The sequence below is a fragment of the Oncorhynchus mykiss genome, chromosome 11 (genome assembly GCF_057628025.1).
Source record: "Oncorhynchus mykiss isolate SJ-2025 chromosome 11, ASM5762802v1, whole genome shotgun sequence".
NCBI lineage: Eukaryota > Metazoa > Chordata > Actinopteri > Salmoniformes > Salmonidae > Oncorhynchus > Oncorhynchus mykiss.
In genome coordinates, this window is record NC_143032.1 from 49,913,958 (window position 1) to 49,937,166 (window position 23,209).

Consider the following 23,209-nt stretch of genomic DNA (forward strand, 5'->3'; position numbering starts at 1 on the left):
GATTATTGCAGACTGATGCATCAGACAGCTGTCGAACGTTTGCTTTTTCACCAGCAGGAATGAACTTTAACTAGTTCATTTTCCTTTTGAATTAAATGTATGACATAATGGGATAATGTCTAGATACAATATTACGCCCCAAACTTGACCTTTAGATAGTAGCAAGCTAAAGGTAGTAGCAAGCTAATCTAACAATGTCTCGGTAAATAGGCTAGACATACCACTTACAAACAATACGCATGCATGGCCAATAATCAAGCTGACGCTGTGATACCAAATCCAATTCTGAACAAGTATCAGCGCGTGCCAATAGCTAGCAATTTCGGTGGTAATTTTTCAAATATTATAAAACGTTTGTCTCACTGCAATCTGTTTTCAACGTTGTGTTGTCACATACTGGAATAGGTGAATCTGTTAGACGAAGCCGATCAGCTTCCGCCCTGCCCTTGAAAAACTACTTCCGGGGCGTTTGGCTCTGTTGACCTAAAATAGCCGTTCATTTGACTCCCAAACGGCTAGTTTAAAAACTATGCAAAATATAACATTTCTACCGTAAAACCTAAAAGGTTGCCTACCACTATGTCCACTAGATATTTTACATTAATACTCTCTTCTCACTATCTATTGCCCCTGCAGTGAGGAATAACCATCTTCAGAGAATGTTTTTTTAATAACTTTACTTATCTCCAGATAATCATTGTATTGAGCTCAAAAAGCAGTAGCTGCAGTATACAAATCTGGGAGCGAAATGAATGTTTTTTTCACAGATTCTTCTTCTTCTTTGGAATATTGACGATTGCACAATTTAGTGTGCATTCCCGCCACCTACTGTGTGGGATGGAAACAGGATTCCCCAAAATGTAACAAAATATATATAGAAAAAACGACCAAGCTACCAAAAACGAAATAAATAAACTAAATCAAACAACTTTTCTGTAAAAAAAAAAACTATAATAAAACAGATCTGATCCCTACACATGCTCAAGGGGAACCTGGGAGGGCGGGTCTTCCGCGGCAGTACCCCTTGTAAGTATTCACATGTAAAATCCTTAAGTCACAAACACTTTTCTGCCGCAGCCACAATAATGTCAATTGTCTTAGATTTATTTGAGACCTGTGCCAATGAACGCCACAAATCCACAGGTTATCTTTTGACTGGGAGCAAACATTTGCTACAGGGTGCGTCTGTAACAGATGTGAAACGGCTAACTTAGTTAGCGGTGCGCGCTAAATGGCATTTCAATCGGTGACGTCACTTGCTCTGAGACCTTATTTAGCGATGGGTAACGATGCTTCGTGGGTGACTGTTGTTGATATGTGCAGAGGGTCCCTGGTTCGCGCCCGGGTATGGGCGAGGGACGGTCTAAAGTTATACTGTTACACGTCCACTACCACAACTTCACTAGTTTTCTCAATTATTTGAATCACCTCCGCATAGGAGATTCGATTGACCGCTCTAACTTTTGCCACCTGAATCTCCTTCACCCTTACAGGGCACTCAAGGAACTCGAGATCTATGATCGGCACCACAAATGCAACACTGTCGTCCTTCTACACACCGTTCTTCAATATACTCTGTCCATCTGTACACACTTGAAACATGGCCAAATTCTTTTAAATTCTTACACTGCAATGGTTTCGGGACAGAAGCTCTTACAGCATATATTACATAACCAAGCTTCACATGCTTTGGTATTTGCTTTTTACCAAAAAACAACAGGGCCCGACAGACTTTCTTATTTTTCCCCATTCACCCAGCGGGGTACCAACCACACCAGGAATTCTATTCAGGGGTTCCATCGTCACCCCTGAGAGAACTCCTTTGACGGGTGCTCTACTCCAAAGTTCAAAACACAAGACTTATGTTGTCCAGATTATTTTTAGATTCACTGAAATCTTCCTCTGTTCTTCAGAAATACAATTAATCAAAATAACTGGTCACCTGGTCACTCTGACAGACTCTACTTTTCCCATTGCATACTTCACCATTTTCGACACATAAACAGGTCTCCCACATATGCATCCCAATAAGAAGTGATTCATTATCATTCATACACGTATCCTCCACTCCAATTTTAGACTATTTCCTTTTTGTTCCAGTTTTCAATACTGCTGTTGCCCATTCTGAACATTCGTCTTCACCAACTTTTTTCAACGCGCTGCTGGACTCGAACTCATCATCCACTTCCGCCATCTTTCCCAAGCACCACCACAGTTGCGATTCGGCCACAACGCTTCTTCTTATCGCCACTTATTGTGTGGGCTGTGTCTACCTACTGTTCTGTAGTGTGAATTCATTACATTTTGTGACACAAAGAGGGAAAAGAAAAGAGGAGAAAAATTGCCCTACCAACTAGCCCTACATCCATTAAAACCACTACTTGGCCGTATTTTATCCTACACCAGGCCGGCAGCCTCTTCACTGCCTCAGCATAGGACACCTTCTGTACTACTCTGATCCTGTCAACCTCAACCTGCCATTCTCTCATCAGACACTTCTGATCTCCAACACTATGGGTACCCTTACTGTTAACAAACACAGCTTTTTCCAGGGATACTGCACATTCCTTTGTCTCATGCACTCCTGCACACTTCTCACATTTAGGAATCTCCTTCCTACACACTGCTGCAACATGACCATAAGCTTGGCACCTAAAACACTGTAATGAGTTCGGGACAAAAGCTCTCAGACTCTGCATCAAAACTCAGCAGGACATAGTGGGCGTGTTCGAGCTGATCACTTTTGTCAAGTCAGTGACCATCATTGGTCACCACCTTTCAAAGTGTGTTGCATCATGGTGATAAAAATTGTCAGACTTGCTCCTAAATTACTTTATAAAAATCATGTGATCAAAGTTAATGAAGTTTGACTGCAGTCGATTGCAAGTTTCAGCAGTTCCTCTTCAACAATTTCATCCTGCAGCCATCGCCTGCCTGCATTGTGGGAGGCTTTATTGTCAACCAATCATTAGGGTGTTTTTGTGCCAAACAGGAACCAACTTTGCCGTAATTCACGTAGGCCTATACAGTGGATATGTAAAAATGAAGTGATATTTGAGGCTCTCTCACCAAATGATTGTAAAATGTACACACTTATTTTGGCCACCCCTCAGAGCCTGGTTCCTCTCTATGTTTCTTCCTAGGTTCCTGCCTTTCTAGGGAGTTTTTCCTAGCCTACGCACTTCTACATCTGCATTGCTTGCTGTTTGGTGTTTCAGGCTTTGTTTCTGTGTAAGCACTTTGTGACATCTGCTGATGTAAAAAGGGCATTATAAATCAATTTGATTGATAGATTTTCCGTTTTTGATATCGAGGTTGGAGACATTTTTATTTCAACATTATAAAGAACAACTTTTATAAACAATGGCAACACTGGCATGTTGCACTGAGCCTTGCTGTTGGAGAACCACATAGGTTTTCGCAGATGCACCTCCCCCGACTTCGATCCTCAACTTTTGTCTACAGTCGGTTGCATTCGCCTTACCACTCAAACGAGCCCAGTGTCTTCTCTATTTCAGCAGGCTCTCCACCAGGTCTGTGTGGCACCAAACCATGGGTGTCACAGACACTGGGAATCTTCAATTTCAGATAATCCTTCTTAACACTTAGTTCCACCCCAGTTATCACTCCTTTCAATGGCGCCCTGCTCCGGAGAGCAAAGCAAGTCACATGTCTTGTCCCAAGGCGTGTGGTACAGAGCGCCCTGTCCCTCTGGACAGAAGACACACCAAAAAAATCAGCACAAGTCCACTTCGAGTGACTTTTACCGATTCAACAGTCCCCAACCTCTTCTCCACTCAACCTGACACCACATTTGGATTAGCCAGAAGGTAAGGGTCCATTCTCTCCAAAAATCTCACTCCCACTGGACGAGGCTCAAACTCGACAGTCTTCACTGCACCTGCCACCACAGGTACTGTAATTCATCCTCAGTCTCATCAGGGTACATTTCTGAGCTACTGGAGTACGTTATTTTTTTTATTTTTGTACTTAACGCCTATCTTCCTCACCACACTGCTTCCCTCTACACTCAGCTCCTTTCCTTCTTCCTAGCTGTCCATTTCCACATCTCCACGCTCTTTCCTGTCCTTCAAACTCTGTAGTAGAAAGCTGTTCAAATGGTTCTTCCCATTGGACACAAACTGTTTGAATCAATGTTTTTTCAATTTCATTTGTCAACGTATTGTGATGTGAAATCTATGTGGAAAATAAATTGGATTTCAAAAAATCATGGTCTCCCATCCAGGGTTTTAATCAAGCCCAGTCCTACTTAGCTTTGATATGTCACTGACTACTACCAATGTGCTATTGTGAGAAATCTCTTGATAACTAAATATATTCATTGTTGCTGTCGAAGTCATTCCAGGAAAATATTTTAAAACGTTTTTTTTTTAAGTATATAAAAAAAATATTTTAAGTAACTCAATAAAATAACGAGGCTATTTACAGGGAGTACCAGTACCGAGTCAATGTATGGGATACAGATTAGTCAAGGTAATTTGTACATGTAGGTAGGGGTAAAGTGACTATGTATAGATAAACGGTGAGTAGCAGCAGTGAAAAACTAACTTGCTCTACTTCAGTCCGGTTGATGTGGAGGATGTGTTGTTACCGTCAGGAACTCCAGGATCCAGCTGCAAAGGGTGGTGTTCAGATCCAGAGCTTGGTGTCAAGCTTAAAGGAACAATGCTGAATGCTGAACTGTAGTTAATGAACAGCATACACACGTAGATATTCCTCTTGTCCAGATGTGTTACGGCTGTGTGAAAATCAATGTAAATGGTATCTTCCATGAATCAGTTGGAGTGGGTCCAGTGTGCCTGGCCTGCTGGCCTTAATGTGGGCCATGACCAGTCTTCAAAGAACTTCATTATGACCGAGGTGAGCACAACAGTCAAGTTTTATTGAAATTAGGCCCGCCTTACATAAGATTTAGAAGTCTGTTTGTTCCTCTTCCGGTCTTCAAAAAAATGGCCTTACTATAGAGGAAGCTGTTGGGAGCAGCTATAGGATGGTCTTATTTTAATGGACTGAATAAGTGGAATGGTGTCAAACATGTGGTGTCCGTATGCTTGATAACATTTCCTTTATTCTATTACAATGAGCCCATCCTCCAAAAACTCCCCTCCCCCCCCACCAGCCTCTTCTGCTTTACATGCACTAACATCATGTGACCATCCTTCTAAAGCCAGTTTAGCTACTGTAGATTTAATACAATTAAAGCCATTTACAAATCGAGAGCAAGAGCTGTCATTTCTGTTAATCACACATACCATGTCTGCCTGTGTTTTACAATGTTGTGAATTGAGCTCACGGCATGGTCTTAAGTTGTTGATTCTCAAATTAAAACCTTAAACTATATGTTGCATTTTTGAAAATAATAAACATGCAATGTTGCAGAGACTTAAATACACACAGATCAAGTCAGACAATTTGGAGCAACAAAACACTTTATTTGCACAAAGGACCAGTTATCCAGGGCACAACGCCACTGCATATTCTTGCCACACAAATGGTGTCTGGTATATTGCACTATAGATCCTCAAGTCTGCTGAAGCATGGCTAAATATTTGTCAATGCTGCTTAACATGTTTACTGTGCTCATTGCTGTTAGCAGGTAGAGAAAAATGCATCATGACTGCTATTTCAGACAGTTGTCATGAACCATAATATTTTGCATGGGGGGGGGGGGACCATTTATTCATGTACATTATTCTCCATTGGCACTCATGCACTGTGGTAATTGGCTCCAGGTGAGATCTGAGAGAAAGTTAGTTGTCACTTCCACACAGGGCCAGTAGGATCTTCTCATAGTCTCCCTTGGTGTCATCCTAAGGAGGTAAGAGACACAGAGTTACTCTGCAAAATGTAAAGGTCAATCATGTTTAGACATGTCACACCATTATAACATTTTAGTTACATTATTTTCAGATGCCATATTTCCCAAATGGTTTGTCTTTTGTCCAGATGCCGATTGGACCTAGTAATCAGAATGCCTTATACAATGTGATGCATTACTTAACTCGGAGGGGGTGGTGTCAGTTCCCCAGACCAGATTAAGTCTAGTCCTGGATATAAAACATTCTCAATGGAGGATCTGTTTAATTAGATTTTTAGTCCAGTACTAGGCTTAATCTGGGAAAACAGTCCCTTGTCTTTTATTGCCACTAAAGGCAGTGGAGAGGTTTGCTCACCAGAATTTCCTGGGAGAGGGTTTTCCCAAACGTCTTCTTGTACTCCTGTTTAATCCGGGCCAGGTCGACTTCAGACCTGCTCACCATGACCCGGGTCAGAATATTGGTCCTGGTTCCTTTACCCTGGGGTATGGCACAGACACAAACTGAAGATGTATAACCGGATAGTGGAAGCTCCTTAGCCTGAATCCAGATCGGTTTGTGCGGTCTTGTACAGTATGTGCATAACCAGTGTTCTTGTGTAGAATGTCACATCTTAAAACAAGGTTGTATTCCTTAAGTAGAAAAATGTACTACAGGGAGAAACTACCAGGATTTTTCCAACAAGAAATGCTAATTTGTTTTTAATATGCATTTCTGTTATGCACCATAATGATCAGGACCCAGAGCAACCTCTCATTTGGTACATAAAACCTAACAATGTTTAACAGTTAACACACCTTCATTGCCAAGTTGAGCTTCTCAGCAAAGAAAGCAGGCTTGCTTCCAGCACACTTCACTGAAAGACAAAGGAAAAACAGTCAAGTGACAGCATCGACAAGGGGCATTCTCCAAAACTGTCTCAAGGTAGGGACTTGCTTAAGGCCCCCAAAAGGCTAAGGCCCTGACTGGACAAGAGGGATAGGTAGAGGGGATTCAATCAAATGTTAATTACACATGCTTTGTAAACAGGTGTAGACATAGTGAAATGCTTACTTACAGGCCCTTCCCAACGATGCAGCGAAAAATAGACAAGGAATAAATAAACAATGAGTAACAATAACTTGGCTATATACACGGGGTACAAGGACTGCGGCGATGTGCAGTGGTATGAGGTAATTGAGGTAGATATGTACATACAAGTATGGGTAAAGTGACTCGGCAACAGGATAGATATGCCTCTAATGTCTATGTGAGGAGTCAGAAGAGTTTGTGCAAAAAGGGTCAATGCAGTTAACCAAATAGCTACCCAGGACTAACTATTTAGCAGTCTTATGGCTTAGGGGTAGAAGCTGCAGAGGATCCTGTTGGTTCCAGACTTTGTGCATCAGTAACGCTTTCCGTGTGGTAGCATAGAGAACAGTCTATGACTTGGGTGTCTGATGTCTAACAATTTGTAGAGCCTTCCTCTGACACAGCCTGGCATAGAGGTCCTGGATGGCAGGGACCTCTGCCTCAGTGATGTACTGGGCCGCACACACTACTCTGTGGCGCCTTGCGGTCAGATGCCAAGCAGTTGCCATACCAAGTCGTGATGCAGCCAGTCAAGGCATTCGATGGTACAGCTGTAGAACTTTGAGGATCTGAGGGCCCATGCCAAATATTTTCAGCCTCCTAAGGGGGAAGAAGCGTTGTTGTGCCTTTTAACAACTGTTGGTGTGTGTGGACAATGACAATTCCTTAGCGACGTGGACATAGCAACTTGAAGCTCTCAATCCGCTCAACTACAGCCGCGTTGATATAGCTGGAGGCGTGCTCCGCCCTCTGTTTCCTGTAGTCCACAATCCGTTCCTTTGCCTTGCTGACGTTGAGGAGAGGTTGTCCTGGCATCACACTGCCAGGCCTCTATCCTCCCTATAGGCTGTCTCATCGTAGGTGATCAGGCCTACCACAGTTGGGTTGTCAGCAAAGTTAACGATGGTGTTGGAGTCATGAGCGGCCACGTAGTCGTGGGTGAACAGGGAGTACAGGAGGGAACTAAGCACGCATCCCTGAGGGGCCCCCGTGTTGAGGGTCAGTGTGGCGGATGTATCGTCTACCCTCACCACCTGGAGGCTGCCCTTCCGGGAAGTCCAGGACCCAGTTGCAGAGAGAGGTGTTTAGTCCCAAGGTCCTGAGATTAGTGATGACCGTTGAGGGCACTATGGAGTTGAACACTGAGCTGTAGTCAATGAATAGCATTCTCATAGGTGTTCCTTTTGTCCAGGTGGGAAAGGGCAGTGTTAAGTGCAAAAAAGACTGCATCATCTGTGGATCCTTTGGGGTGGTATGCAAATTGGAGTGGGTCCGGGGTGTCTGGGATGGTGGTGATGTGAGCCATGACCAGCCTTGCAAAGCATTTCATGGCTACAGATGCCATTTAGACAGGTTACCTTGGCATTCTTGGGCACAGTGACTATGTTGGTCTGCTTGAAACATGTAGGCATTATAGACTGGGTCAGGGAGAGGTTGAAAATGTCAGCTAAGATACTTTCCAGCTGTTCCTATGGTCTTTTCTTAAGTCAGACAGAGCTCCATTGTCCTCGCAAAACAGAAGACGCATGAAATGACAGGCATTTGCAAACAGTAATTGGATAATATGAATATGCCACCACCAAGACTTATTTTGCTCAGTGTGGCCTTATTTGAATGAAGAAAATGGAGCCCATGATGTAATGTTACAGGACTAAGGACTAGTGAAGGGTGTGATGCAGCAGAAGACATGGATTGAGGGTGATGTCCTCAAATAATCTGTGTATTGGAATATTACTAGGCTTGGACCTGGCTGTGTTCGCTCACCTACGGCAGTCAGACAGTTCTCAATGTCTCCCTTCAGTTCCAGGTCAATAGCCTTTGCCACATCCACCTTACTGTACTTGGAGTACCTCTCAAACGCTGAGAGAAAGAGAGTGGGAAAGGATTATGTACTTAAAATTATTATACAGTATCAACCATGTGTGTTTGTACATGTAGTGTATGAAAAATGAAAAATAAAACACATCTAGATTCTATTAGATTTGTGGTGTGTTGACCAAAATTAACATTCAATGATAAATTTAAGTCCACACTCAGGTATTTGCAGTGAAATAAAAAAATTCTGGACAAATGTGTCGCCTGACTTCAACGGAAGGGTGTCAGACTAATTTTGTGGGCTGCATTCGGTCTTCACTGAGGTTCGGAAGGCCACACTTAAAATGTACTATACATCTTCGCAGTAAAAATAAGGTCCTATGTCACTTGCAATGTTCCCTGACTGTTAAGCTTTCGTTTCAATGACTGTTAGTCCCGTCAATCTGGCCAGCTTACTATGAATGTAGGTCCATTATCATTGGTACAGTTTTGATTTCGTTTGTCATTTAAAATGTTGACTGAATGTATAAGATAACGCGCGCACCCACCCCCCCCCCCCCCCCCCCCCCCCCCCCCCCCCCCCCCCCCACAGCCCGGATAGAATGTGCTCGTGGGCCACACGTTTGACACCCCTGGTCTAACTGATGACAGAAACAAAATCACACTATAGGGCTACGACATAATGAACAGGTGGTGAGACAATAAATAGTGTAAGCTTATTGGGCAATGTCTTCTTTACCAAATGTGTATACATGTGCAGTTTGTGTGTATATTCACCTTGGCGGAGCTGAGGAGCACTTCTGGTGGTCAGAATGTCAATGAAGACAGAGCAGTCTGTTCCCTTCCTCTTCTCTCCAGCCTCATACAGGGCCTATAGACAGATACAGTAGGCACGGGCATCACACACACAGGGTTCGCATTACACATTGACTCTTTGCGGTGCCCAACCTTGATTCTGACACACATTCACTCTTTTCCTCTCCTCCATACCCTGGCATCACTGTCAGCAAGTTCCTGGTTCACCATGGTGTCCTCATTCCTAGTAGCCTACAGTAAGCGAGTGAGAGAGGGTGTTAATTGTGCCAAACTATTTAGCTTTAAACAAACTATAAACACAAAGAATAAAACACACCTTGCAGAGCGAGAGCAGAGCATTCCTGAAGTCTGCGCCTGTGTCAGATTTGATGTCATCCTCTAGCTCCTTTTTGTATTCTAGCAATGAAAATGCCATGATTGGTTAATTGTAAATATCACATACAGGACATTTACATAGACATATTTACATATTGCGGACACACCTCCCTTATAGACTTTCTTTATCTCTCGGATCTCTTTATTGGTCCTGGAGGCCAGAATCTCAACCAGAGTATCCTCGTCTGTGCCCAATCCCTGAGAGAGAAGTCGAGGGGTGTGAACAGTCAACAAGGACAAAAGGGTCAGGTCACATCAGTCGTAAAGCTAAGAAAAGTCCAGGATCGGATAACACAAACAGAAAGTGCAGGGCAGTGTTAATTATGCCCCAAACACAACAAAACATGGAGGGACTACATGCACTTGTTCAATAATAGCTCATTTTTCAGGTCTACCGCTATACCAGACACGTCACACACACTGCACATCATGAAATCTAAAGTACAGTAGATACTCGTCAGCACCATCTCCTCACATATTAAAACAGTCCCACCAGTTGTAAAAGTCCCATCTTTTTGCCTCTCACAACAGTGTAATAATACATCAGAATGAGTCACTCTGGGCTGAATGTGAGGAAGTGGGTGGGTGTGACTAAGCAGCAGACCAAGAATACTGAATGACGACATCGCATCTCCTTCAGAACTGATTCATTACTCAGTGGTGTAAAGTACTTAAGTATTACTTTGAAGTACTTTTACTGAAGTCGTTTTTTTGGGTATTTATATTTGACAACTTGTACTATTACTTCCCTAAATATTTTTTTTTAATCCATACATTTTCCCTGACACCCAAAAGTACTCGTTACATTTTGAATGCTTAGCAGGGCAGGAAAATGGTCCAATTCACGCACTTATCAACAGAACACTTGACCCTGGTCATCCCTACTGCCTTTGATCTGGCGGACTCACTAAACACAGGCTTCGTTTGTAAATTATGTCTGAATGTTGGTGTGCCCCTGGCTATCTGTAATAAAAAAAATAAAAAGTGCCATCTGGTTTGATTAATAAAATTATTTATACTTTCGATAGTTAAATATATTTTAAACCAAATACTTTCACTCAAGTAGAATTTCACTGGGTGTCTTACTTGAGTCCTTTTCTATTGAGGTATCTTTACGGTTACTCAAGTTGAAAATTGGGTACTTTTCCCCACCACCACCACCCTTTAAATATTTGTATTCTGTTACCGTCTCTAAGCTTACCCAAACAAGAGGGAATCTGCACAGTTGTTTGTAATCTAAGTAGTAGTATATTCAGAGTTAGTGAGTGACTAGCTGCGTGCACGTTTACCTTCATGGCCAGTTTGAGCTGTTGGGCGTCATATTGGGCTGGGGTCTTGAGCAGAGCCAGAACCACATCCTCCAGGTCTCCCTTTAGGGCCGACTTCAGGGCAGTCTCCAGAGGCTGCAGAGAGAGGGGTGACACTCTTCCACAGTCATACACAAGTGTGTGTGTTAGGCTGGAGTTTGCACAATTTGTATCATTCCATCGGTTCTAAAGTGCAAACTCCACCCACCCGCTGCATATCCTAAACCAAACTACTGTGCTGGTAAGTGTGTCACAGCTTACCTTGCCACTAGCCTTCTCATAGGTAGCTTTGATCTGCTGTCTCTGGGCGTTGCTCCTCCTCACCAGCACATCAATGATGGTGTTCTCATCCACACCTACATCACAAGATGGAGGACCTTGTTCAATAAGAAAGGCTGTTGCCTAATCCATGAGCCCTTTGTTTTACTAATACAAAATCTCTGAATGGCCCTGGCCAAATGGTGAAGCAACCCTGACTACTCACCAGCAAGAAACAATGAACACTGACCCGGACATGCTCACACTAGTGTTGTCATGATACTCAATTTTGTACTTTGCTACCAGGGTTAGTATCACGATATTCAATACAGAAACGATACTCGTATGGCTCAGTTGGTAGAGCATGGCGCTTGCAACGCCAGGGTTGTGGGTTTGAAAATGTATGTCACTACTGTAAGTTCTTATTTACAGAGGGTATACACATTTGTTAAGGCACACGAAAGTTCACATGTTCCAGAAGGCATTTCTACCAAAAAACAATTTTATTTAAAAAAAACACTTTAAAAAAAACATTCAAATGGCTCTCCTGTGAAGTAGGTACACGAGACATACACTTAGTGTCCTAACACGAGTCAAGTATTTCCAACTTGACAGAGTAAATGGGGCGATTAAGGAAGTGTGTGATTGATATATATATCAATGTGTAAGGTGCTGTTAAACAAATTCTGTGCTCGTCTCAGCCAAAGCTGGAAATATCTAACAATTAATGATAATGCTGCTGGAAATGTGTTGTTTAATTATATTATTTATGTCTGCCACATGTGAATTGTTTTGTTTGTTGACTGAGAAACAAAAGGTAATAAAACTTTAAATTGAAAACAAAAAGTGCATGGAGAGACATTTTGTGGTACGGGGACCTAGCTAGGGGTGAAAGTAGATATGTAACACACAGACATAGAGTATGTCAATCTCACCTTTGGCCTTGATGGCCTTATCCAAGATGCCTACATCCCCATCCACACTGAAATGCGGGTCAGGAGTCACAGTGCCCTGATTGGGTAAGGTCTGAGAGAGATTTGAGAGAGAACACTTAGTTTCCATGCAGTGAATTAATGTATATCGTCACAAAATACAGAACAATGATATAGAAGCAAAGAAATGAACAGCTCATACCACAGAGTATGTGAACAATCATACAAAGAATATGTTACTAACAGGGGAAAGTGCAGGAATTGTGCAGTTTTCCCCCGGTTTCAACTGTTTCTGAAGGGAAGGGCTCCTAAATTCCTTTTATGAGTCACAAGTATGCTCCTCCCATTATTTTGTATCTCAGACTGACCCCCTTTCTTTATCTTTAACAGCCATCCCTTTTGGTCTCACTTCTCTGTCCTACCTCCCCGGTCCCCCTCCTTTCTATCCAGCTACAAATGTACAAACACTGCCTGGTAACTTTCCACACATGCATACCACAAGAGGGGGGGGAAACAAATTTGGGAGTTCCCTCTAGAAAGTGGAGCAGAACCTTACCGAGTCATCGGGCAGGCCCAGATAGACAGTCTGCTGCAAGAAGGCTGCGATGAAGGACATGGTGGTACGGGTCTGAAGAGAAAGGACAAGGGGGATTCAATAATAACCACAGTATTAATAACATCCTTTGTATTGAACACCAAGGCCTTTTGCATTTATGAGTGTTAAATGGAGGGATGAAAGGCTCTTTCTTTGTTTCCAGAATATGCTACAGTACAAGACCAAATTGGTCAAATTACATTTCAGTGGACTCAGCCAACAACCTCGTACACTTTATGCCTCATTGAATCTGGTACAAAAATAAATATTTGGCTATGACTGCCACTTACATAGGATAATCATCATTACATAGAATAAAATTAAAACATGCCTTTAACATGTGGATATAATTCGTGTTTATGCACAAATTATGCATTTGTCACCGCAGAACAAATTGCCCCCATCTATTTCACAATGGTATGGCAAAAGTGGTGTGATGACCACGCCTAGAATTAGAATCATGTAGAACTCGCCCAAAACGTTAACCGTTTCGTCAATTTTACTCAATTAGTTCAATGGTTTTCAAGACACAACAGGATCCCCTATATAAAAGTATTCTTTAAGAATAATTATGAAAAAGTCACTACTACGCCAGCCACGCACACACGCCTACCTAAACGACAAACAAACAAGGATGTAGGCGAAGTACAGTAAAGTTCCTTGACAACGTAGCCGTATTTAGAATGTAGGCTAGCGGGGAAGTTAGTTTCCCAGTTTAACACGGTTCAAACAAATTACTGTTACCTGGGCTCGATGTCGCGGTGTTCAATTTCCTGGAGTAGGTTTATCGAATCAAAAATAGGATAAAGAGAGGGACTGGAAAACTTTCTCAGACTGAGCTTGCAGAGGCGTTGTGAAGTTGCGCTCATGTATTTATACAGCCACACGATAAACCCCACCTAGCAATGTGCATCCCACAATCGCGCTTCACTACCATGACTGGTACTACAGAAAAGTTTCCATGAAGTCCAGTAAGGAAAATTGAAAATCCTGACACAATTTGGTTAAATGAAAACAGATGTGGAATGTCCAATTGCCCTCTTGAGTTGATGTTAACAAATTACATATTTAATATATACACTACAAATTGAGAGGTAAAAATAGATTTCTTAAACCACGTTTCCATTCCAGTTTTGTATGTGAGTAAATCAAAACAGCTCTAATGGAAACAGGGAGTTAAGGTAAAATGTTAAATGCCGACAAATCATTTGTTTGTTCAACATGGTGGGATCTGTTTGTATCAGTAAAATGAATTATGCGAGAAATGTCGGTGGAAAGGACTTGATGCGCAACTATAAATAATATCAAAATAAACTTGGAGTCACGAGATGATATGGTGTGTGGTCCTTCCACGAGGACTCGAGAAACCATGAAGTTTATTAGGCTTCAAATGAAACAAGTTATGATGAACATTGGAGACTGCTGGTGGGAGGATAATAATGGCTTGAACGCAGCAAATTGAATGGCATCCAACACGTGGAAATAATGTGTTTGATGTATGTGATACCATTCCACTTATTCCGCTCAAGCCGTTACCATGAGCCCGTCCTCCCCAATTAAGGTGCCACCAACCTCCTGGTGAAAGTGCAGAGTGATCTTGATGCGCCTTTCTAATAAACATCAAGGGTCTTATTCTGGTGACATGATGCTTGACTGCTGTTTGAGAAATACAAGTATTATCGCTCTTATCAATAATAATCTCATCATCTAGACTAGTCTACCGACACAGCCTACCCCATATGCACTACACAGGACGCACTGCAACTGCCTCTGCAACGCAATACAGCAAGGCAAACCCAGCGTTCTATTGGAAATGTATGTACTTCGGGGCCCAGATTCACAAAACACTTCTTACGCAAAAATGTAAGAAGCTTCTTAAGAAACAAATAAAGAAGTTCATAAAATGCTTCGTAAGTCAAATTACTCAACAATATCTCAAGATTTAATGATTTTCTTCTCAAAAATCTTATTACAAATATTAAGATGTTTGTTGCCAGGCAACCGTTTTTGCTAGCTATCTAGCTAAACATGTTCAATTGCTTTTTCTCTCACTGACCTGAGTTTAAGACAACGGGTTAGCTGTCTTGGAATTAAGAACATTTCCAATAACTTTATTTTCAATAATCTAATTTCTTCTTAATTTTTTGCTTAAGAAGAAACATAAGACATTTGCTTAACTTTCTTCTTTAGGAAAAATGGCAGTTAAGAAGACATTTCTTCTTAAGAAGGTTTTGTGAATCTGGTCCCAGGTGTACCAAAATGAAATAACTACAAAGATTTTTATAACTAAACCAAGATAGACCACAACCTGTCGTTTCCAATGGGAATAAATGAGTCATAGTGGGCAGAACAAGCAAGGAAGTGGGCATAGCCAAGCACGAACTAGCAAGATCCAATTGACGCGTTCTAGCCTGCATCCGCATATTTCCGTTAGGGAACGCCACCTCTGAAGTGCACGTGTGCAATAACTCCATTCGCCTTTGTACTCCTTCTAAACAACGTGCTTTTTAAAAGATTTTGCAAAGGGCAAACTCTACAAAACGTAGTCCAGTTTGTTGATAACTGTATTGAGATCAAATGTGTCATCAGTGAGAAAATCTGCAGAATGTCTGCCCAAATCCACTCCCACAGCTGGCCAGTAGGCTTCCTCTCACTACCATATTTGGTATATTTGGTAGTGAGTGGAAACGCAAAATGGATGCTTCAAATTTATACATCCGGTGAAATAACTGTCTCATTGTTCTATCTGCGAAGCCAATGTTGGTGGGATCGAGGCGTTAGGTTATGAACATTTTGCCTCTGGGAGTGTAATTTAGGGATTCCCTTAAAGGTGCAATATGCAGAAATCACTACACCATTTCCTGGTTGCTAACATAGTTTGTCTACTTTCCGTTTATTTGACAAAACAAGCAATATATAGTGTAAGTAATCATTGCCCCATCCAAACCACTGTGAAATATATTTTCAATAACCAAAAATATTGTATTTTCAGCTATTTAAAGCTGGTGTACAAAACTGAAAGTAAAAGACGCAAAAAACGAAACATAAGAATGGGAAGCATAGAAATTACGCACATACAGTTGAACATATCTACTGCTTCTTAGACTTGCTTTCAATGAAAATGACATATCTATAACACACATTTCTATGTGAATTTGGTCAGATCGCCCAAAAAGTTACATATTGCAGCTTTCAGAAGTCGAAACAGCAGCTGCCGTAGAGAGAGAGAGAGAGAGAGTCAAAAACAGCAGGTTAGCACAAACTCCCCCTGACCTGTGGGAGCTGTTTCCGGATAGGTTGCTAGGAAGGTTGTTAGGGGGCCGGACATCTGCTCATCCTCTTGACCATACAGGTCACACAATACTTGCAGTCTCCCTCAAGCAGTGGTAGAGAACAACATCTTTGTCTCTGCCCATCAACAACTGGACCCACTCATATCGTTGGACTTCTAGGATGGTGTGCATGCCCAAAGTGAGTTGTGTGAAGTGTAGATTGTTCTTAACAGTTAGTTGTTACTAATGTTTTATGCTGCCGTGGTGTATAGCTGTATTGCAATATGTGCAGGTAGAAGAAGTGGGGGTCCTGGGCTACATGGTTACACGTGGTCTGCGGTTGTGAGGCCAGTTGGACATACTGCCAAATTCTCTAGAATGACATTGGAGGTGGCTTATGGTAGAGAATTGAACATTCAATTCTATGGTAACAGCTCTGGTAGACATTCCTTCAGTCAGCATGTCAATTGCACGCTCCCTCAAATCTTGAGACATCTGTGCCATTGTGTTGTGTGACAAAACTGCACATTTTAGAGTTGCCTTTTATTGTCCTCAGCACAAGGTGTACCTGTGTAATGATAATGCTGTTTAATCAGCTAATTGATGTGACACACCTGTCAAGTGGATGGATTTCTTGACAAAGGAGAAATGCTCACTAACGAAGATGTAAACAAATTTGTGTCCAACATTTGAGAGAAATAAGCTTTTTGTGCATATAGAACATTTCTGGGATCTTTTACTTCAGCTCATGAAACATGGGACCAACTGTCATGTCTAGTCCCACTCCTCCCCTCCGACATTCCACGTCGCCGGTCAACTAACCACTGGTCCTGGCAACCCATATTTACACACACCTGGCAACCACCATTACGCATACCTGCGTCTCATCATCACTCACACCTGGACCTCATTACTCCCTGATTACTTACCCTTCTTATATCACTCTTTATCATTAGTTTTCAGGTAGTATTGCTTGTGTTTTCATGCCAGGTGCTGCTCTTGTTTTGGTCCATGTTATTGAACTCACTAACTGCATCCTGATTACCTGTGTCTATGTTACAAAATACTACCTCACCAAATGGAATCAGCAGTCAAGTTACGCAGGACATCTCCCAGATGGTCAGCAAATAGAGACACTTACTTCTCCAACACCACGACCAGCTGGCACAACTGGGGATGGCTATGAAAGAGGTCCTCCGGGTTCTTCGACATTTCCAGAGGGGTGTCACCTCCAACCACTGGAGGATTCTACACCACGGGTCGAGCCAGCCTGTCCAATAGTCCGCCCATGTCAACGATGCCCGTTTGTCCCTCCCAGACAAATGACGGGTCTCCATCCAAATCACGTGGCTTCCTACTCCAGTGCTCCCTCTTTCACTCATCAGATGAGAGCCCACACCACTGAGAGGTCTAAGGTTGCCACGGTTATTTCCCTGCAGACCAGGTGAGCGTTGGAGTGGGCTACGGTTGTCTGGCGGATCTTGGTTCCTATGAGGGGTTCGCCGGGGTCTTCGACCATCCACCAGAGGGGGGTGAGCGCCTACTCCAACTACAGCAGGAAGGCCAGACCACGGTGGCATAAGCACTCACCTTTCAGACAGTAGCAGCATCCAGCGGATGGAATGAACCGGGCGCTCTGCACCCTATTCAGAAGAGGGTTGCGCGAAGAGGTCAAGCTGCAGTTGGCATGCTGAGATGACACTTTAACCTTCGACTCACTCAATCCAATGGTCATCCGTCTGGATAACCTTTGGGAGCGTCTGTACCCCCATTGCCTCTCTCCCTCCTTGTTGACCATTCTGAACCCCATAGAGGTAGGGGCAACACCTCTCCGTGGCATCGCCAGAGACAGCTGGGGCTCTGTCCCTATTGCGGCCAGGAGGGTTACCGGCGTCAGTGGTGTCCGGTACGCCCTAACCTCCATGGTTAGGGCATCCACCGGTATGTTCCACTAGTGCAGAGGGGCGGCCACGTGACCTTCCATATCCCAGGGTTGGCATGAGTACTCAATTTTCATTTTTTTCTGCCAAACCCTTTACGGTTCCTATTTCGCTGGCTGTTGTTCAAGTGTTGTATCTAGCTCTAGTGGAACTTCATCGACTCCTCCCTGAACTTAACCTCATACCCGTTCTCCTCTCCTTTTCCTATCCAAGCTCTGGACACAGCACCTTTGGGATTCAGCTCAGTGATACACATCACAGCACCCTCACGGTGGGACCTATGCACCAGGAAAGCCTTCCCTCCGCACCTGTACACAAGGTAATCCTTGATCTCCTGTGGCTCCAACATCACATGGTCAAGTAGGAAAATTACCGCTTGGTGATCAGGATGTCGGAGGACCTGCTTTTCCGTATCCTGTGGTTCCATGCCGGTTGAGAGCCCTGTGAGTGTCCACCAGCCAATCAATTGGTCCTGCCATATTTTTGGCCCTGTGTGTTGGGATGTAGATGTGGACATCTGCCAGGCTCTGGAGTGAAACCCACTCCTGCCACCTGCCCTCCAGAGCGCAGCTATGTTCCCACAGGGCTGAGCGTTTGGCTGTTGGCCTGGGCACACGCATCCCTCGCCACTGGACACTCTATCACCCACACTATCAATCCCTTTCTGATAAATACTAGTGGCCCACTTTGGCGCAGGACGTAGCCCACTGAGCACAATCTGAACCTGAATTGACAATCCAAATCCCCCCGCAACGCTCCAACAGTACAACTCCTTCCTGTGCCTCAGCGTCCATGGTCTTGTCAGTCCATTGACTTTGGTACTGATCTCCCCTCTTTTGATGGTTTTACCATCATTTTGCTGATAGTGGACAGATTCTCTAAATCATGCCGTTTCATCCCTGTCTGGGCTCCCTACCGCTCTCCAGGTCACTGAGGCACTGTTCCAGCAGGCCTTCTGGCACTATGGCCTTCTGGAGGCCCACAATTCACATCACGGGTATGGAAAGCCATGGTGACAACCTGACTACCTGCTGCTTCAGAGGACTGGAAAGAGAACACACTTTCTTTACCATGTCTTTATATAATAATTTAATCTGTTTTCAGATTGACGTTACTAGCTACTGTACTTATTTACCTCAGCCTGCCTAGCCATTTACAGTGGCTGTTTTATTTATCTAACTCTAGCTAACTACTGTTATTGTAGCTTGCACTTCAATGGCATCCCTCAGATTTTTCTTTTATCTTTCCAAACAGGCGAAGTACTATGAAGAAACCACTGATCTCGACAACCATTCAGGGTAACGTTAAGCTTTTATTAGATAACTGGACGTATGTAGCTATGTACAACCATTTTCCATCTTGCTAGCTATACCTATTCAGTGGAAGCTGCTGAGGGGAGGATGGCTCATAATAATGTCTGGAATGGCTTGAATGGAATGGTATCCAACACGTTGTTTCCATGTGGTTGATATTCAATTGACTCCATTCGAATCATTATTATAAGCCGTCCTCCCCCTCAGCAGCCTTTACTGATGTAGTTATATGTCTGTCATATTGAGGTGTCTAGCTATAAGGTAAACCTGATTAATCAAATGGATAGGTGTAAGCAATTATGGTAACTCCAAATGACCTTAACTAGGTGTCTTCGCTAGACAGACAGAGGGGAGGGGAGGTGTCCCATCCACCGGAACCAGTGAGTTCAGATCACTCTGATTCTTTGTGCTCTGAGTCGGAGGGAGACCAGCTTGAGGTAAGCTATACCTTCCAAAAGTGTTAAAGTACATATCTCCCATTTCTAACACTGCACTAATCATATTTTCTCACAGTAAAGTGTAACCTGTGTGTTTGTCTCAGTCTCCTTCCTGTTCCCTCTAAATTCTGCTCCTGTTCTCCAGGAGCTAGGGGTTCTGCCTAACACCCAGACCTGGATACACCTGATGTCCTCCATTACCAACTACATAACATCAGATGCTGTTGTCATTATCTGTCAAGTTCTTGCTTTATCATAATGTGAGACCCAGATAAAAAAACTAATTTGCATATGAATGGAGACTTACTTACTTCGTAAAGTAAGTAACTTTAATGTGTCAAGCAGATTACACTTTGTCTGCCAGTAACGTAGCGATGTTTAAGACATGGATTTCATGTTGTAATGTTAACAAGGTACCCAAAAGTCGTTTGAATTAATGTTTTCATTTGATTAGTTAAGCAACTTGTTCAAACAGCGAAATTGTGGTCGGAACTCTGCCTTGTTTGCATAGCGACGATGAAAAGAATGTAATTTAGGCGGTAATCTCAAACTCTAATCATTAGGTCATCACACCGTTGATACAGCAACGGCCGCTAATAGTTTATAGAATCCCAATGTGACGCAGAGGACACTATTTGTCATGACATGCCCGATTCCTTCTTTGGGCGGAGTATGCCCAGAATTAACAACTGAACATACAGATTACAACTCCCCTCCAACTACCAGAGTTCACCCTCTTTTCACGTTTCCCTCTTAAGGCCAGTGGTTCCTGGTCTCCTGGCTGACGATGTCCCGCACAACACTCCACCTCTCCTGGACATCGAGGAAGCCCTGCAAAAATAGTGTACAACACCCCAGTTAGCATGCACAATCACGTCTCCTCCCCTTCGACATGACCGGTCTACTAACTATTGGTCCTGGCAACCCATCTTCACGCACACCTGCATCTCATCAGTCATAACTGGACCTCATTGCTCCCTGCTTATTTACCCTTCTAATAGCACTCTTTTGTTACTAGTTTTCAAGTGTGTTTGTTTCTGTGTGATGCTTCTCTTGTTTTGCATCATTCCAGGTTCATTGATACTAAACTCACTAACTGCACCTGCTTCCTGCGTCTACTTTACACCTTATGTTGCGTTTTATATTTTTTGTTCAGTGTACATTCCCATACTCATCTTCCTTGAGTGTTTAAATAAAGTTCCTTTGTAACACTAAGGCTGCTTTATTCCCCTCTAACTGGGGGCGGTAACAATTGGGCACAAACCAGTCAAATGCGTAGAGCATTTTCCTTCTTTCAGAAGTGTTTCCATACTTGAGGGGTGTGTCTATACACTACCGTTCAAATGTTTGGGGTCACTTAAATGTCTTTTTTTTTTAAAAAAAAAGCTTTTTTTTGGCCATTAAAATAACATCAATTTGATCAGAAATACAGTGTAGACATTGTTAATGTTGTGAATTACTATCGTAGCTGGAAACGGCAGATTTTATTTATGGAATATCTAGAGGCCCATTATCAGCAACCATCCCTCCAGTGTTCCAATGGCTAATCCAAGTTTATCATTTTTAAAAGGCTAATTGATCATTAGAAAACCCTTTTGCAATTATGTTAACACAGCTGAAAACTTGTGTTTAATAAGCAATAAAACTGGCTGCCTTTAGACTAGTTGAGTATCTGGAGAATCAGCATTTGTAGGTTTGATTACAGGCTCAAAATGGCCAGAAACAAAGCACTTTCTTCTGAAACTTGTCAGTGAGAGAGAGGCCCTGGTGCACAACTGCGCAAGAGGACAAGTACATTAGTTTGAGAAACAGACGCCTCGCAAAACACCAGTCTCAATGTCAACAGTGAAGAGGTGACTCCGGGATGCTGGCCTTTTGTACTTTTTTTGTAACACTTTTGTAACTGCAGTAGCCTAGTGCAGGGCCACCGTGTCCCCCCCCCCCCTGCCGCCCCACAGTTTGGGAATCACTGGGCTAGTGCAGTCAGTTTGTAGTTCAACTGTAGTTTATTTTGCAATTACTGCGTCCAAATTAACACTATTCATTTTTGGATAGGGAGGATAGGCAGATAACAAGGATTGCCCATGGCAATGTTTTTTTTTTGAGTGTAGCATAATTGTTTGCTTTATAGATCAGTGAGATAGAACCTCCCTTTACACTGCTCTTGGCGGACCATAATTGAAAACACCTCACATTCCTGTGCATGATGAATGAGGGGATTGCATTCGTTTATTAGGGCTGTCACAATTACGAATAACTGTAACAGACTGTTATGGATGAAAATAACCTTCATAACTGTTTATATTTTTAGCAAAAATATTTTGTGGAATGAACAGCTGACTTTATGGGATGGTAGGGCAATCATGTGGTTGAGTCCTTTTCAGCTGTAACATGGACTCTTAATAACAACGTGATGAAACCACAGTTTTTAAACCCAAAGGCGCAACATCGCGAGACTTCCGGGAACGCTTGCGAAACAGACTAAACAGTTTGAGAAGTCAATGAGAGAAGTGAAAGATTCTTCCTTAGTTGTTAATTTCCTCTAAATCTAGTCAATGTCTTAAGAGGCTGAACATGTTATTACTCACATCTTGTGAAAGTGACAAACAGTCACGTTTTCATTTTCGTCAAAAACAACTTCATATCAAAGGACTGCCTTTGATTTGAAGGCCTGCATACGCACAGTTCGCCACCGTTAGACCCGATAATGTGTTTCTACACGAGTTTAGCTAGCCTTTGGTTCCCAAACTGTGGGGTCTAAGGGGAACTCAATCCAGCTTTCAATTTACTCTTGAAAGCTGCAACAGTAGAATGCACAAGGTGCAATTTTGAAATGAGGTAGTGCTGATCAGTTTTCCTCTTGTCATGTCAGTCATTGCAAACCTTTATAACTTGTCAGAAATGTCTGATTAACTAGCCCATGCCAGCTAAGAATTTTTAGCCCATATATTTTGTTGCAATGTTTGAGTCGCTCAAATATCACATGAATACACATTAGACATGGCAAAATGTATAGAATTGCAATAAAATTAGCTCAAAAACGGCAAAATGTTCTCTGCACCCCATGACAAAATGTGGAGAATTGCATGAAATAAGCTTTAAACCTAAAACATTTTCTCTCCGCCAACAAGAGGGGTGTGAACAGTTGGTGTTACAGTGCTTGTGCCCATTAAAATAGATGTGCCACGCGTGCAGGAGGGCACGGGATGTTCCCCAATGCTGGAAGGGGGCCTGAGTGAAA

At 42.8% G+C, this 23,209-nt stretch overlaps 2 protein-coding genes and 1 long non-coding RNA gene across 8 annotated transcripts in view; 1 reads left to right on the forward strand and 2 right to left on the reverse strand.

Annotated features, from left to right (window-relative positions):
- slc33a2 (solute carrier family 33 member 2) overlaps positions 1 to 5,062 on the reverse strand; it is a 45,172-nt gene extending 40,110 nt beyond the window's left edge. The window contains exon 1 of one of the 5 annotated variants that reach the window (XM_090190365.1): positions 4,613 to 5,062. The gene's annotated coding sequence lies outside the window, so the exon portion shown is untranslated. Of the gene's footprint in view, positions 1 to 221; positions 772 to 4,612 lie in introns of those variants that run through there. The other 4 variants (XM_021621079.3, XM_021621082.3, XM_021621081.3 and 1 more) reach the window with 4 other exon arrangements.
- The window catches only part of LOC149979609 (uncharacterized), a 300,792-nt gene that overhangs the window by 53,399 nt on the left and 224,184 nt on the right, over positions 1 to 23,209 (forward strand). The window lies entirely within an intron of this gene.
- Positions 5,433 to 13,842, reverse strand: LOC100136258 (annexin A1a). The gene is given in 13 exon segments (NM_001124522.1): positions 5,433 to 5,831; positions 6,195 to 6,317; positions 6,635 to 6,693; positions 8,673 to 8,768; positions 9,501 to 9,594; positions 9,714 to 9,770; positions 9,856 to 9,935; positions 10,022 to 10,112; positions 11,204 to 11,317; positions 11,483 to 11,577; positions 12,415 to 12,505; positions 12,968 to 13,039; positions 13,751 to 13,842. Coding segments are annotated over 12 exon segments (1,020 nt in total). The 5' UTR covers positions 13,028 to 13,039; positions 13,751 to 13,842; the 3' UTR covers positions 5,433 to 5,771.